Source organism: Bombus fervidus, chromosome 5, assembly GCF_041682495.2.
Source record: "Bombus fervidus isolate BK054 chromosome 5, iyBomFerv1, whole genome shotgun sequence".
Taxonomy (NCBI): domain Eukaryota; kingdom Metazoa; phylum Arthropoda; class Insecta; order Hymenoptera; family Apidae; genus Bombus; species Bombus fervidus.
Window position 1 is genome coordinate 267,251 of NC_091521.1, and position 15,268 is coordinate 282,518.

The following is a 15,268-nucleotide window of genomic DNA, read 5'->3' on the forward strand; positions in this document are numbered from 1 at the left end:
AAATAGAGACGATTCCGATTTGACTTACACATAAGTATATACCATCTTGTAAAAGAATTTCGTTCGGCGAAGCATGCAACAATTATTATAACAGATAAGCTTCGAAACGAACCAAAAGCTATTTTTGTTCTCTTTTTGCAGAGACATTTTATACACATAATACATAATGCATTATCGTTCCGTCGTTAGAATTTTAATCACAGATCATAGATAGTTCTACTCGCTATCGTTTAACTAACTCACTCGTCGTCGTCATTGTATAAGGGGCAATCGAAAGGATCGTTGTGCGTCCTGAATCTCTAAGCGCCATCTGATTTCACGTTTTCTTTTCTACGTATGTTAACAACGTATGTTTTTGTATTGATTGGTCAAATGAAAAATTTAATCGAGAAATAAAAATGTCACGGTAACGAATCGGTGTGCGTATCGGTTGGCGATTATTTTTTCATTAGCGACTACATAGGACGCGACACAACGCAACGCGCGCGTCGCGTAGCAATGATAATATCAGTATTACGAATGAAAAGACAGTGTTCATAAACGACAGCAAAGTACAACAAGCTATAACGATCGATAATTATTTTGATATTATTATTTTAAAAATAAATATCGATATGTATCGTTGGGTAAATTTTTACCAAATATTTCGTATAATTCGTTATTGTTTTTTGAAGGCACTAATCGTATAATAATTTAGAATCTATATTTTAGACATAGCGGAAGAGATATTTCAAAATCCAGTTGTACATGTTCAAAATTTCAGCATGATAGCTCACCAATGTATTTCCTATTCTAAGCTAACGGTAAGGTGCGATATAAGGTGATTGCCGAATGACCGTCAAATTTTCGGACAAAGAAAATTACAAACAGAGAATCAAAAAGAAGAAATACTATTTTAGTTGATTATACTGCATAGATTATGTTCCTCGTTGTGTTTTATTTAACACTGATTAACACGATGCTCTCGTGAGAGGCGTTAAAGGAAGAAGCCGCTTATCGAACATGTTGGAACGTTAAGGATGATGCCACCTGTATCGCGTATGTGTGATTCGTTTGGAATCATTCTTACTTTCATACTCTTATTTTCAATTCTCACATACAGCACACATGCAGCACACATACAGCGATCGTGCCGAAACAATGGCGATTTCTCCTATTAGGGTCTCTAGTGAAAGAATCACCTTGATCTCCAGTCGATCTAAATTCACTTACAATTCGATTTTCTTAATCACGTGCGAAGCGAAACAATCACACGTTTGTTTCATCGGTTTTTGTTTCTTCCCCAGTTTTAGATTCGCCAATAGTACAAATATAACTTAAAGTATAGCGTAATTTACGGGTAAGCCTGACTCAGATATGATCTAGACCTGACCCAAACAGTAAATTATTTTTTATGAGTTATTTAAGAAAATGAAATTGGCGTTCACCGGAAAATAGAGATTTATTCGATTCGATTCGATCGATTATCGATTATTGGAACTATATATATTTGGAAGTAAAAGCCGATTATTAAAATTACCAAGTTTAAGTGTTTGCGACGATCTCTCTCTCTCTCTCAATTATCTAATATCTGATAGACAACTAGATGAGAATGAGCCATGTTTACCAGGAAAAGACTGAAAATGTACCTGAAACTCACCCCTCCTTCGAAAATGCATGTTGCGAATTCTAAGACTAATTAAGTTTTAGAATAACTAGTATTGTGTCTCATCGTTTTGATAAAAAGAATAAAGCAAAGTAATAAATAAAAGAATACATCGACAAGGACGAAGAAGGTAATTAAGTGATATAGGTGAAAAAAGGGGTGATCGATTCAAGATTTCAGCGATCCTCGATATGTCCCGAGATGTTTCATCTGTATTTTGTATTAGATCGATCCATCTTCGCGTCATTTTAACAAGTGTGCTAAACATGTGTATCTAGTAAACTACATTGTTACTAGAATTGAGAAACTAGCGTAGGGACGTTTTCATCGCACCGATAACATTTATTCAACGATATGCTGTTCTTTTATCATTGATACGAAGGAAAAGATCGTTTTAATTGGATAGAATACACGTTTTTTTTTATAACAATAATTTAAAGGAAATTTTAATTCGAAATATTATTAACAATGAAACGCAAAACATGGGTGAAACTTTGAGAAATTTTAAGAGATCGAATAATATTACGTTCGAAACGCGTTCCAATATGTTTTTGTATTTTAAGGATTGTTTTCGTGTCGTGGTACTTGATAATGAATTATACGTATATCGCGTATAGACAAGGAAAGATTAAAAATAACCTTTCACGAACAGTGTATTGTCTATACTGGTCTTAAGAATTAGAAGGATTCGTGATGAAAAATGAAAATAAAAGTAACAAGAGGTAAAGGAAGGATCGATCGAATAGATGTCAGCATGAAACTGTGTATATACGTATTGGTTTTGAAAGTTTCTACACAATTGAGAAATAATAAAAAGTGTGGATATTAACGCAGAATAGAATGAAAAAAGGTTTCTCGAGGATAGAATCCGAGTACAGGTTTCATTGCATTCTAAGTCAATCGTGGACGTTTGATAGTTGCTTAAACGATATTAGAATGTATATGTAAACGATGGAAAACGAAGTATGACGACCCTTATATTAAATAAGTTGTGTTAGCGACTTGCGATCCGTCTATCACAACTTATTTTAAAGTTATATTAACACGTTGAACACACTATTGTTCACTGATTAACTATCCAATAACTAATCCAATAACATATATATTAAAGTACATGCAAAGGAATGAAACAGATCAAACATGTTACTACATATTTAGACACTTGAAGACGTATTATAGAGAATATAAAAGGCTTTAGTGTATATATGTAGTTTTGTAAAGTATTAATAATGTATAGACCTGGAAAAAGACGTACAGTGTTGAATCGACGAAATATATTGTTGATATTAATCGAGGCCGATATGAATTACAAGTTTTCACTGTAAAATCGAAATTCAGTTGACACAATGCGATGCGTACACAAGTGCGCAAATATACATATAATGTGCGTGAAGGGAGTTGTTGCATTGAGAACATTTGCAACATGTAATTAAATAAATGATCGTTTCGTTAAATGTAACTGCATTTACGCGTACGAAGGTATATATGCGTATACACGCATATGCACACGTATACATAAAAGCAAAGAGGATGTTATTCGTTACATATATAATATGTGATACATGCGTAATATTTTAAGCTGTCAATAGAATGTCCTAATACTAAATATACTATAGTGAGATTAAAATCTGTATTCTCTTGAATATTCCTAACATCTCCTCTTTTATCTTTTTTATCCAGAACAATCGAGAGTAGTGACGAGTTTCCAAGCTTTTCGTCTCTTCTTCGAAATAAAGATTAATCTTAAAAATAGTCGTACAAGTCTTTTTAATCATGCCTATAGGATATATCGTATATTTGTAATTTCATACATAACGAGTGTAATTATTTAATACTAAATAAACGAATAATAATAAAAATACAAATGAAACTAACAATACTAATGATAATGATAACGCACAATATTGTAACGGAGCAAGTAATTTTTCTTTTTCACTCCTTATCCTAATAAATATTATTTATATTTTCAATAATATTATATAACAGGACCAAACATTATGTAAATATTTATTTATCGCGTGAAACACAAGTGGGAAAGATTATCAAGAGATTATTAAAATTATCAAGCATTAACACTAGATCGTTACAAAGTAAATGGAATATCTTCCGTGGACGGTGTGGCAGTTTTTCGATAGATATCAGTCATATTTCTGTACATAATCAAATGTAAAAGCATTCTCAAAGTCGATAAAATTACAACATAGGTATCATTTCTGCGTCATCATTTACGATTGTTTAGTTAAGTTTCTCATTTGACGATAAACGCCAAATATGGACATAACGGTGTTTTAGTTATTTCTGCCAAAATTGATAAACATTATCGAATTACAACCATTTTGTTAATCGTTAATCGTCGAATATGAGCTAAAGCTTCGCGATACAATTCCTTACGCACCAAATAGTCTGCGCGTAACTGAAATTTGTTTAATAACAGCGACAACGTTGAGAGGGACAATTGGATGGGTATACTAAACACTTGTCCATGCAATAAACGCTTGCACCGTCTTTGCCAGCAATATCTCCAATCGCATCGCACAATTCCCTGTTAGAAACAAAGAATGCAATTTTTTATGGATTTTTTAATAAAATTTCACGTCGATAAGCTAACTGTTCTTTGTTAAATAAACCAAGGGAGTATCGACGGACGCACGAATCATCACGGTATAAGATAAAATAAATTTCTTTGATACAAATGGAAAATGTAAATATCATATACTAAATTGACAAATAAAATATAACAATATATAAAAATAATAAAAATATGCATATTTATATATATGCCATTGACTGAATTGGTTTGACTCAATATTTTAAGCTGAATAGTATACTTGGTTAAAAACATTCTTATACGACAGTGTTTGCAACGTATTCCAGGACGATACATACTATGTATGTGCAACATGTAAAAAAATTATTTGTCAGACCACTATTTTACACCACTGGATCGGTGAGAATCTAGAGCCGAAAGAAGTAGCCGCGAAATTGATCTTTATCTTTAAATACCAAGTCAAATTTTTTTTACTGCGTCATATTCTACTCGCTTCACGAGGAGCAATAATTTATGAGGAGTGGCCGCTTTTTTGCAGATGTGTATGCACGTCAATACGCAGAATATGTAATACTCAGTATCTAAACTAATGTAGAATAACGCTATAATGATCTTGACAAATAATTTGCTTACAGCCTGTACATGGAAAGGAGATAAGTAAGGAAATGAAAAAGTTGCGGACATTTGTCGAGAAATTATCAAACACGATCGTCGCATAATTATTAGAAACAACGAGGTACTCTAGTTAAGATGAAATTCTTGGTTTAACTATGCCGAACTATTATTTCACTAGAAAATGTGTAATTATTATATGTGCGAGGCTCGTTCGCGATAACTTACGGGCATTGGCAAATAGCTGCTGGGCAATTTGGCGGATAGCGAAGACAGTTGGTTTGACACCAGTCGTTCATTCCTGGTATACGCCGATAAAGGAAAGTGGACATGCATACCTGAGATCTACAATTGAGAACACCGGTTAATAAATTTTACATTTGTTAATTGCAGATCTCGTCGATTAAAGAAATACCGTAATTACCTAACGACAAGCGGAAATATGTTATTTGGAGAACGATAGTCTTTGTAATAGAGCAAAAAGGGATTGTCCTGCTGTACAAAGAGCGGCGGTACTCCGGCTGTGCTAGTAACGATGCTCACATCAGCGCAATTTCGAAACGTCTCTGGTCTTCCACATCCGTTAGCTTCGGTTCCATTTTCACAGGTGCCCCACATATTACCTAATATGTATGTATAATAGCATTCGTAATATTCATAGATTGCAAAATCAATTAATCGGTTGCTAACGAGTAAAAATCTACGTTCTTGACATTACTCAAATGCCGGAACACAGTACTATTACATTTTAAAAACATATGAGACTTTTAAATATACTAATTTTTGTCATACATACATATATATATACACTATACATTAGATACGTTCAGATAGTTTTTCCTCAAATTCGGAGGATAGTATATAATTGCACTAGAACTAATTATAATTATAGAACTAATTATATACTGACGTAAGCAAATATTTATGTAAAATGTAAAAATACAAACCAGTGTAATAGTTCCATTGTATCACACACTGCGTACAGGTAACATACGGTGGTAAAGTTACCTTATACCGAAATATAGCTTTTCTTTCAGTGTCTGGAGGTATCTCAAATCGGACGTCTCGGGTTCCGGATATATATAACGGATATCTTAAACAACAACATGTTTCGTATACAGTATCAGATTTTTGAAAGAAGGCAATCGTAATATGATTATAGATATTATGTCCTAATGTAAAATTTGTAAAGACTTTACTGTTACTTGGTAACAGTTACTATCGATGAAGATGTTGCCAATCTAGTATAATGTAGTAGCATCTAGTACATCGATAAAACGCAACGATACCTAAAACATATCGGCAAGCAGATAAAATAAAATATGAAAATGTAGGAAAATGAGCATCGTAAGTTTTAAATATATTACAGTCTAATTGTAATTGCATATTATAAGTTGTATAATTAATAATAAAGAATACAGTAAAAAATGCAAGTGTAAAAATAATATAAAATTAATGTATGTATTTCGTATAGCGTGTATATGTAAATGTTTTTCGAAAATTTGCTCAACCCCTATCATAGCTATCCACACGAGACGATTGTTATCGTTGTAATATCCTGATTTTATTGATAATTATTAACCAATTCATTTTCACATACCTATTCTACAAATTGGTACTGATAGATCAATATCAATATTTGATTACCTATCAAAGCATTCTTGGTTTGCTATGTGCCTTGGATTGTTATTTGGACAAAGATACATTTCAAATCTTCCTAAATGGTTGGCTGTAAGCTCGATCTCGACGTCGATATCCTATAGATTTGAACGATATATTCGACTCTGTCATCGATCGATCTAGCTTTATTATAATAGAAAATTCGAGGCATAGAGAGAGGGAATTACCTGACCAACCGTGTAATGTCTAACGATAGTGCCCTTTGCGTATTCGCCACCCGCTTCGTGTGGTCTCGGCTCTTTCAAGTGATAAGCGTCGCCGCACACTCCACACTGGCCTTTATTCTCCACCCATTGCACTGCAAAGATAATACTTATAATCTGATTATTACCTAATAATGCCTGCCAAAGAATTGTCAGAAGAAATTCGTGGTCGCAACGATATTAAACCGACACGAAAAGTCGATCTTTCTGAAAAGCGATCGACTGACCGGTTTTTATATCGAGCTCTACAATTTCTCTTAAACGTAACGTTGTGTAATATGGTATAAATTTCAATGTATTCGTTCATCGTGTACGTATAACAGAATTCTATACTGTTGGTCTCTCTCAACTCGCTATATCAGAACGAGGTAATCATTATAATACGACGAACCTGCATAACCTCCACAGAAGAGTTCATTGTCATTGTAATTTACAGGATTCGGATATCCAAAACGCCACATACTATTTCGTGCAGGTGGGTCCATTAAACGTCCATGACCATTTACATGAATGTAACTCGGAACCTTTAAAGTCATTACTTTATATAACTATAAATATTTCTGTTTTATTACAGACAAAATGAGGAATATAAAACATTAAAATATTTAAAATATTATACAATATCAAAATGAAGCAAACTTATTTTTATGATATTAAATTGAATTGAATTTAGTTGCGAAATAAATATGAAACACATGCGCAATAAGATCGCATAATTTTTATATGCATTAAAATAAACGTATTGAAATAAACGTATTAACTTTTATATTAATTGATTAAATTTTGTTAAGAGTTGAATGAAACGAATTGGCAGGTATTATATGTATAGATACGTATACGTATGTGAACAAATGTGTACACACGTGTATCTGAGCAATGTTTGAACAATATCTGAACAAGGAACTTACCTGAAGAAAGAAACAGGATAGTACAAAAATTATATTGCGATACCGATATCTGTTAATCATGATCACCTAAAATAAGATTTACAGGTCATAAAATAAAAAATTATTTAGAACGTTATTTCATACAGGGTGATTCATACATTTCAATACTTCAGGGAATAAATCTCCATACAAAAATAAGTAAGAAACGACGTGCGAACACAGTACATATGTTCTACGTACTTTAATTTCCGAGTTATATGCGATTAAAGGCAATGTTCCAAGTTTTCGCCTTCTTTTCTTTTTACGATAACAACATTTCTTAATAGCACTTTTGCAAACTGATGGATAGGATGAGATGGATCCATCGCATGGCCATCACGATCTAAATCCGGATTAAATCTGCACAGCGCGACGGTCGGATTATTACTACCACTAACCCAACTTGGCTTGAAAACTAAGGTCAGGCGGCAGGATATGCGTGCGTATATCTCAAAAACTAAGGTCGACCGCCACGCAACGCTGCTATTCCTACGTATAGGAAAAAATTATTCAAAATATTGAGCTTTATAACGCATTTCGAAGTCATCGAAAGCGGAGAAGATCGACAACTTCATCCGTATTTTCGTGTGCAGACTTATCCCCTGAAGTATTTAGATGCATTTATGAATCATTCTGTTATTAATCCCCCCTCCCCCCTCTCTTTCTTAGGCTCTCTTCCCGTTAAGAATGTACCATAATTACCAATATAATTAGCCAAAGTTCTTAAAATATACAGACTGTAGCAGATCACATGGACAAATGATTATTCTACATGCAGAAACAAGTCGAAAGTCTAGAACCAAGTTTCTTTTTTTGAAATTTCGTTTTCGAAAAAATCAAATTTCTATTGCAATGATAACAATGCTAATGTAACGATAATATGATATCGCGCTAGTAGATCGTAATACTCGTATTAATGAATCAAGCAAGATGTTCTTAGCACTGTGTTCATCGAAACAGGAAGGTGCAGAGATTTCAACTGTTGGGAAATTTCAAAGAAGGTCTATTTACATATGACAATTAGTTAACGATAGTTCTAATTATACCGTAAAATTCCGTTTTGATTTACAATGGGATTATTTATGTTTCATTGGAAAAATAAATGTCGTAGAGATGATTGTGAATAATGTTTAAGCCTTGAATTTGGTAGTAGCAATAAAAATTTTTCGCAAGAATATACAGCATATTACTACACATGCGTATATAGTGAGTAGCGCCAATCAGATTGAGTTAGAATTGAAACGAAATGCTTATCGTATCGCGATATCGATATTTTTGAGTCAAAAAACGTTTTATGAATTAAGGAGATCGATAGAAAAATTTGGTGCAGGTAGGTTTTTCTCGTACACGAGATAAATATAAGGAAACAAACGTGAGACTTGCTTCTAATTATCATGTCTAGACGAGCTTCTAACGAATTATGTCTTTATGAACATTTATATTTCATTGTAAATACGTATTTAGCAGCATATAAATTTTTCTGTTCTTTTCTTAAGACGAAGATTTGTCATTTGCGCTATTTCTACTTTTTCTCATTCCCTTCATTTATTTCTTTAAAAATTGATTTTATTAATAATCGTTTTGTCGATAATTATTGCGAATATTTTTATTTCAATGACTTTGATCAAGATCAGCATTCCGAACAATTATACATATATAACTACCGCTCGGGTTTAGTTTCCCAAGTATTCGCAAAAATCTTCAATTTTTAAGTTATCGTTACATTTCATTCTGGAATAGACAACCGTGTTTTTAGATAACCTGATTTGAATATAATCTATCGATGAGAGAGACAACCGTTTTTAATACTGTAAAAAAGGAGGATCAGTGAGTTATACACAGTGTAGATTGGGGCGTTAGGACAGAGTGGTTTCCGGTTGCCTAATCAGCCTAACGTGACGGCCGGGAACGATAGAATGAAATAATTTTTTATAAATCGGTTGATGTACGAAATATTGCACATTATTCTAATCTTCAATAGCTGAAAAATGCAGCAAGTATATCTACCGTCATTGAGAAGTTATTTACAGAACAAAAATTTATAAAATAAATTTATATATATGTACCATTAAACGTAAATGGCTCTATAACTTAAAAACTAAACTCAAGTGGCGGTTACACGTATAGACAAAAGTTATTCAAAATGTCCTTACAATAATTTTAATTATCACTTTATCACACACACTTATTCGCTTCTATAACGTCTATTTCATTATTTCTATACAATATAAACTTGTGTGCTTTTATAAAAGAAAATTTAATCGCATTCTGTCATTTCGTTATAAGAAATAATAATCCAGCGCAATAATAATCTCATAGGTACAGGTGAAAAATACGTATTTCAAAGATTTAATGTCCACGGTATCAAAGTTATGTCTACCATCTTGTACATATTGCACATGATGATCATTAAATTAAAATATCGAATGAAATTAACATAAATTTAGACTGACATTAAACCAATCGAAAGTTAATATCTTTGTGAGTCGACGTGTCGACGATTAACAGTCGAGTTTAAAATCTATATACACACGTATCTAAAATTCGATATCTTTTAGCGTACGGTAAATCAAACATCATAAATGTTGAACAAGCATACTTTTGTTACTATTATAGGATGTAATTTAATCGTTTTATAAGGAAATATCGTAGTAATAACATGGTAATTTCAAACAGACAAGACGACAGATGAGATAATGTAAAAAGTGTTGCCAGCTTTGTTAAAACATACATGTTTATGCGCAATTAACATTCATCGATATTATATTATTGAACAACAGTGTTCTCTTCCTTGCGAATCATATGCAAAGAAAACACGATATGACGTAATGATAGAATGATAGAATAAATGTAAAATACTCAAAAACATTAGAGACCATGATTTCATTAAGATTTATAAGTAACGACAGGTTTGGCATAAAATAATTAAACGTATCGATTTGAAAAAAATAATGATAAACGGCAAAACTGGTGATTAAAACTTTTTCTATCCATATATGATGAAATCGATGCCCTTACACGGAATTGTGCAAAGTGCCTTTCAACTTCGGTATTAATTTATCGTTACGTTTGTCTTTTATCAACGGAATTCGATGACATGAGATAAATCGGTGTGGCACCTTTCTCCGAAACGATGAAGGTTAACCAGCCTTTTTTTTATTCGTTTTTAAGGAACTTGTGTCTCTTATCGGACCCTGGGATATTTTTCATGTCGCTGAATGACAATTTAAGGTTACTGCTTTGTAAATTATTTTCCGTAAGTTATAGAAAATCGCTGGCTATTTTCAACTCGATTGTACTTTTCTTTGTTCCTGACGAAAGATAATCGAAGGGTTGGGAAATATTTCGATAAATACACAAAGAAAAAACAAATTAGGAGGGATATTATAAGTTTGCTAGTAATAATCAGCTAAATTTTTCTAATGTCTACATTGCATACAATGTCTCAGCCGATACGATATAACGTTTATTATTCTAATTATGTGTGCAAACAGTAACGCGTCGTTGATGAGTTCACCGAGTTTGATTATTACGGTTAATTAATATCACCATGGTATCCGATGAAACAGTTTGAAAGCTATGAAAAAATTCGGGGGTACAGAGCCTCTCGAGTAATAGAATTACCCCATAACGTTCGACACTTAGGTACAGATGTCAATTTTCTTATTGCATAATTGCAATATGTATAATGTATTATCACGTCATAATATATACATCTACTAATACATATAATAATAAAGATTGCGATTTTTTAAACGAAATTACATCCCCTCGAAAGTAACCAACTATCTGAATAACAGAGTTTCAACGAACCGTTGAACTTGCGAAAAGTCTTGGTAGAAAGTAAAGCAATGAAAAAAATTGTATAGTCAATTAGTTTTCGAAGTAAATGATTCAGATCTCCGAATGATTACCAAGCGATACAATCACGCGTTTGACAATCAAAATGTATCCTATCTCGTCGTATATTGAAAAATAATTTTAAAGATACTGTATCTTGTTATACATATTATTATGGACCTAACATCCTCTACTCGACCGTTTAAACCAAATCGATATCAGTAAATGGTATACATATCGTACGGTATAGTAAAAAATCATCAATGAAATATTTCACGATAAATGGATATGTCGTTTAATGCCACTATTTAATTAAACACTATCGGGTATCATTTAAGCTTGTTTTTGTTTCAACAAACAAAAACACGTAAGAAAAACTTAGTAATATGAATTGAAAGGAGAAATCACTCGTATAAACAATGATTTCTTCACCTTTCTTCTCGAACTTGAGAAACTTTTTTAACGATAAAAAAAGACGATTGGATCGGAGAGCAACTGAATGATTACAGCTAGTATGACGTAATTACAATCGTGTGCTTTGTAAAGTTTCAATTTTATTTTATTGCTGAGTATACGTAATTACGATTCGTTGTTAGATAATAGGGATATATAATAATTAAGTTTAAACATCTCGAGGAAGCAACTTGTCAAAGTTCGTTGTAAATTATGGTAAAAGTAAGGTTACGAAAAAGAAATATATACGCGTTAAAACAGGTTGATGACTGTTTCAACACCAAAGAAAAATAAAAGGACCATGAATCGAAACAAGAAAGCCATGACAACTAGAATCGATCCGAGTGAACATGCATATATGTATGTATATACATATATGTATATATACATATACACATACGTACTTATGTAGTTCTATCAGGCAATTTAAAAAGTACATTCAGAAAAAAGACAAGTTGAACGGTTTCTTCGTTTTTTCTTCACATGTATGCACACATACTGAAATTATCGAAACTTCGAGTTCGGTAAGAAAAAAACCATACATATAAATAACGTCTTGCGGTATTTCGTTACGTCCAACATTCGATCTAGAATTTGACTTTAATTTGACTTCTTCAAGGACGAATTTATTAAGGCTAGAAAAGGATTTATAATTAAATTTTATTTTTCAATTGTATTATATTCATAAACATTATACAAGATAAGGAATATTATAAAATGGCTTGAAAGTCCTAATTGTAAGAAAAACCATGTATATAGGTACTTACATATAGCTATTATATCTTTGTATCTTTTGGTTTTGGAATGATGCCTGAATTAAAGAAGTTAACGAATAACGTAGCTAAAATACATTTATTTCTTAATATTACAAAAAAAGCTACCTTTTCAGAAATCAAAACATTTATAACTTTTATTTAAATATACGATACGAAACTAAGTAGTAAATTTGAGAAACTGAAAATATCTCATATACAGTTACAAATAACATACATACATATATATATATATATATATCGGATAAGAATGTAAATATAGACAAACAAACTTAATTACCTTAATATATGAAAAGATGGACTAATCTAGCCTTTGGTCTTGTAACTAGGAGAAATATGATAATTGCGTTCAACGTTAATAGCTACAAAACTTTGGCAAACTTGTCACATCTATAAGTTCTATCCACGATAAAGTAAATTATAAAAATTAAATATTCGTTATCTATGTACATCGTCATAATCAAAGATAATATCGTTATACTTTTACAGAATTAAAAATCTCGAATAGTACCCGGATGTTGTCCTTATCCCATCGTACGACTTATGTAAAACGAAAGCGATTTAAATTATTATAGAAAATTTCAGCTTAAAGTCTAGTAGATAAAAAAGAACATCTTTCCCTAGATCTCTTTAAGTATTACGATATCCGGGAAATAAAAAATAAGAAAAAGATATTTGATCAGTGTTACAAGATAAACTGTCGAAACCTGTTATTTTGTATGGATAGATAATAAATCCGAGTTGTGGAAATTGGAGGAAATGGTATAGTAATCGAATCGTGGAAAGAACATTCGAAATCTTCGCTCGTAACCTTAGTGTTTGCGTGTTCGCACGTTCGAAACATAACAGAAAAGAAAAAGTTGGAAGATTGTTGAGAGAAGCATTGACTTTTTGCATTGAAAACATTGCTGAATATTGATAATGGCTAAAATTTCGATACACGCATGAATCATGTGATTTATCGCCGATATAATTTTGTATGGCTATGTGCTAATGTTTCATTAATAATATATATGTTTCATTGATAATCATGATATTTGTTTTACTACCATTGCTACTTCCTACCCTTTACTACGCTGCCCCTCTTTTCTCTCATGCGCGAAACTGATTTTACCAATAAGTATTCACATCGCATAATAACATAGTTCATCAAATTCATTGTATGTATCAACATAACTACTTTTTCCAATTTTGGAAACAATATTGGAGGGCTTCATCAATGTTACAAATAATCTTAAAAAATCTCACCTAACAAAATTATTACACATGATAAAACATTGTTATAATCGTTTGCAAAATCCTGGTATTGCGTAAAAAAGTTGTAAACAATGTCCTCTTTTTCTGGAAACTTTTGAATATTTATCGAACGCAACTCTCGTTGAACAGCTGTTTCAGGTGACAATAGACGGTGGATAGAAGATACCGAAAGATAGAGACGAACAATGAATTCCAGCTCATCCTTTGAGAATTTGAAATCGCTCGATCGATGATTCTTTCGTAAAGGTATAAGGTAAGGTACGCCTTCGAATAACCGAGTTGTATGTCATAGAAAAATTAATATCATATACCAGATGTATAAAACTTCAAGCACATATTAACGTATTTTCACGATTAAATATGAAACTTATGATTCTAGAAAAATAATTTTTGTTCGAAAATAGCAAAAATGAGAGAAAGGAACGACGGTTCTCTTCAGTCAAGGTTTCAATCAAGGTTTCTGCCAAGGTCAGAAATAAAATAGAAATCCAAAACCATTGCTTTCTTAGTTAATGGAGAATTTTAGTTTGTTAATGGAAAGAAAAAATCTATTCTGTCGTGCAATTCTTAAACAGGATAGACGACATTATATTGGACGTTACCGAATGTTAAATGTTTCTGGTAAAAAATAATATTATTAGCAAGTGATATATAGATACTTGTACGTACAACCATCGGATGTAATTATCAGATAACTTTGCAGAATAATAATATATTCGAAAGAAGTTTTCTTGGTCGATATTGAAATTTTCGTATTTCCCGCGTACGAGCCGTCTTTTCCATCGAACAGGTTGTCCAGTGATATCGATGTTCGTCGACTCGAATGTTCGAATTTTATAGCGAGGAACCGTTTTGACATTTTCTTCCGGGTGAAATTACGCGTGTAGATCGTAAAATAAGCAACGTGCAATCGGTACCGCAAGAACGGGAGGATACTTACCGGTGGGCGCGTGATCGGAATTTTAATATCGATGGCCAAACTATAGGTGAAAACTGTCTAGGTCACTCGTTTACCAAATTAAGGGAGATGTTCTTTGAAGAGATTTCCTATTCAACAATCACTTTCGAATTTTCTCAACTATCCACTACGTTGAAACGTTGAAACATCGAAACGAGAGAAACGTAGACTATTTAATGATAAACGAAATGAAATCGACTTGTTCGAATTTTTTGTGCAAGGTGTGTTAATTTGAATAATTGAACGAAACGTACAGAAAGGCAGCACAGTGGTCGCGATGTAACGCAGTCGAACGAACAGACTCGAATGCGTTGGCGCGAACGAATAGTGCTCATACGACACAGCGTGGGTTGCCATAGCCGAAAAACTTGAC

The 15,268-nt window shown here is 32.4% G+C and overlaps 1 protein-coding gene across 4 annotated transcripts; it reads right to left on the reverse strand.

The window, feature by feature from the left end:
- Positions 1–1,202: 1,202 nt before the first annotated feature.
- Positions 1,203–15,268, reverse strand: LOC139987324 (uncharacterized). Of its 4 annotated transcripts, none has more exons than XM_072003446.1 (9): positions 15,150–15,268; positions 7,597–7,662; positions 7,080–7,212; positions 6,653–6,783; positions 6,453–6,562; positions 5,753–5,898; positions 5,230–5,428; positions 5,034–5,150; positions 1,203–4,187 (listed from the first exon to the last, which is right to left on the reverse strand). In XM_072003446.1, the coding sequence occupies exons 1-9, from the start codon at positions 15,228–15,230 to the stop codon at positions 4,070–4,072; spliced, it is 1,101 nt and encodes a 366-aa protein (XP_071859547.1). In that variant the 5' UTR covers positions 15,231–15,268; the 3' UTR covers positions 1,203–4,069. The 4 variants fall into 4 exon arrangements, with proteins under 4 accessions (XP_071859547.1, XP_071859548.1, XP_071859550.1 ...); XM_072003447.1 differs by having other exon boundaries at positions 14,878–15,210; XM_072003449.1 differs by lacking the exon at positions 15,150–15,268 and adding an exon at positions 7,816–8,083.

What these genes read in the sequence shown, in the direction of transcription:
- LOC139987324 (XM_072003446.1), bottom strand. Translation starts at nt 15,230, where the DNA reads ATGAGCACTATTCGTTCGCGCCAACGCATTCGAGTCTGTTCGTTCGAC. An exon ending in GACCACTGTGCTGCCTTTCT is followed by an intron (nt 7,663 to 15,149) that starts GTACGTTTCGTT and finishes ATCTTATTTTAG; the next exon opens with GTGATCATGATTAACAGATA. An exon ending in ATATTTCCGCTTGTCGTTAG is followed by an intron (nt 5,151 to 5,229) that starts GTAATTACGGTA and finishes TCTCAATTGTAG; the next exon opens with ATCTCAGGTATGCATGTCCA.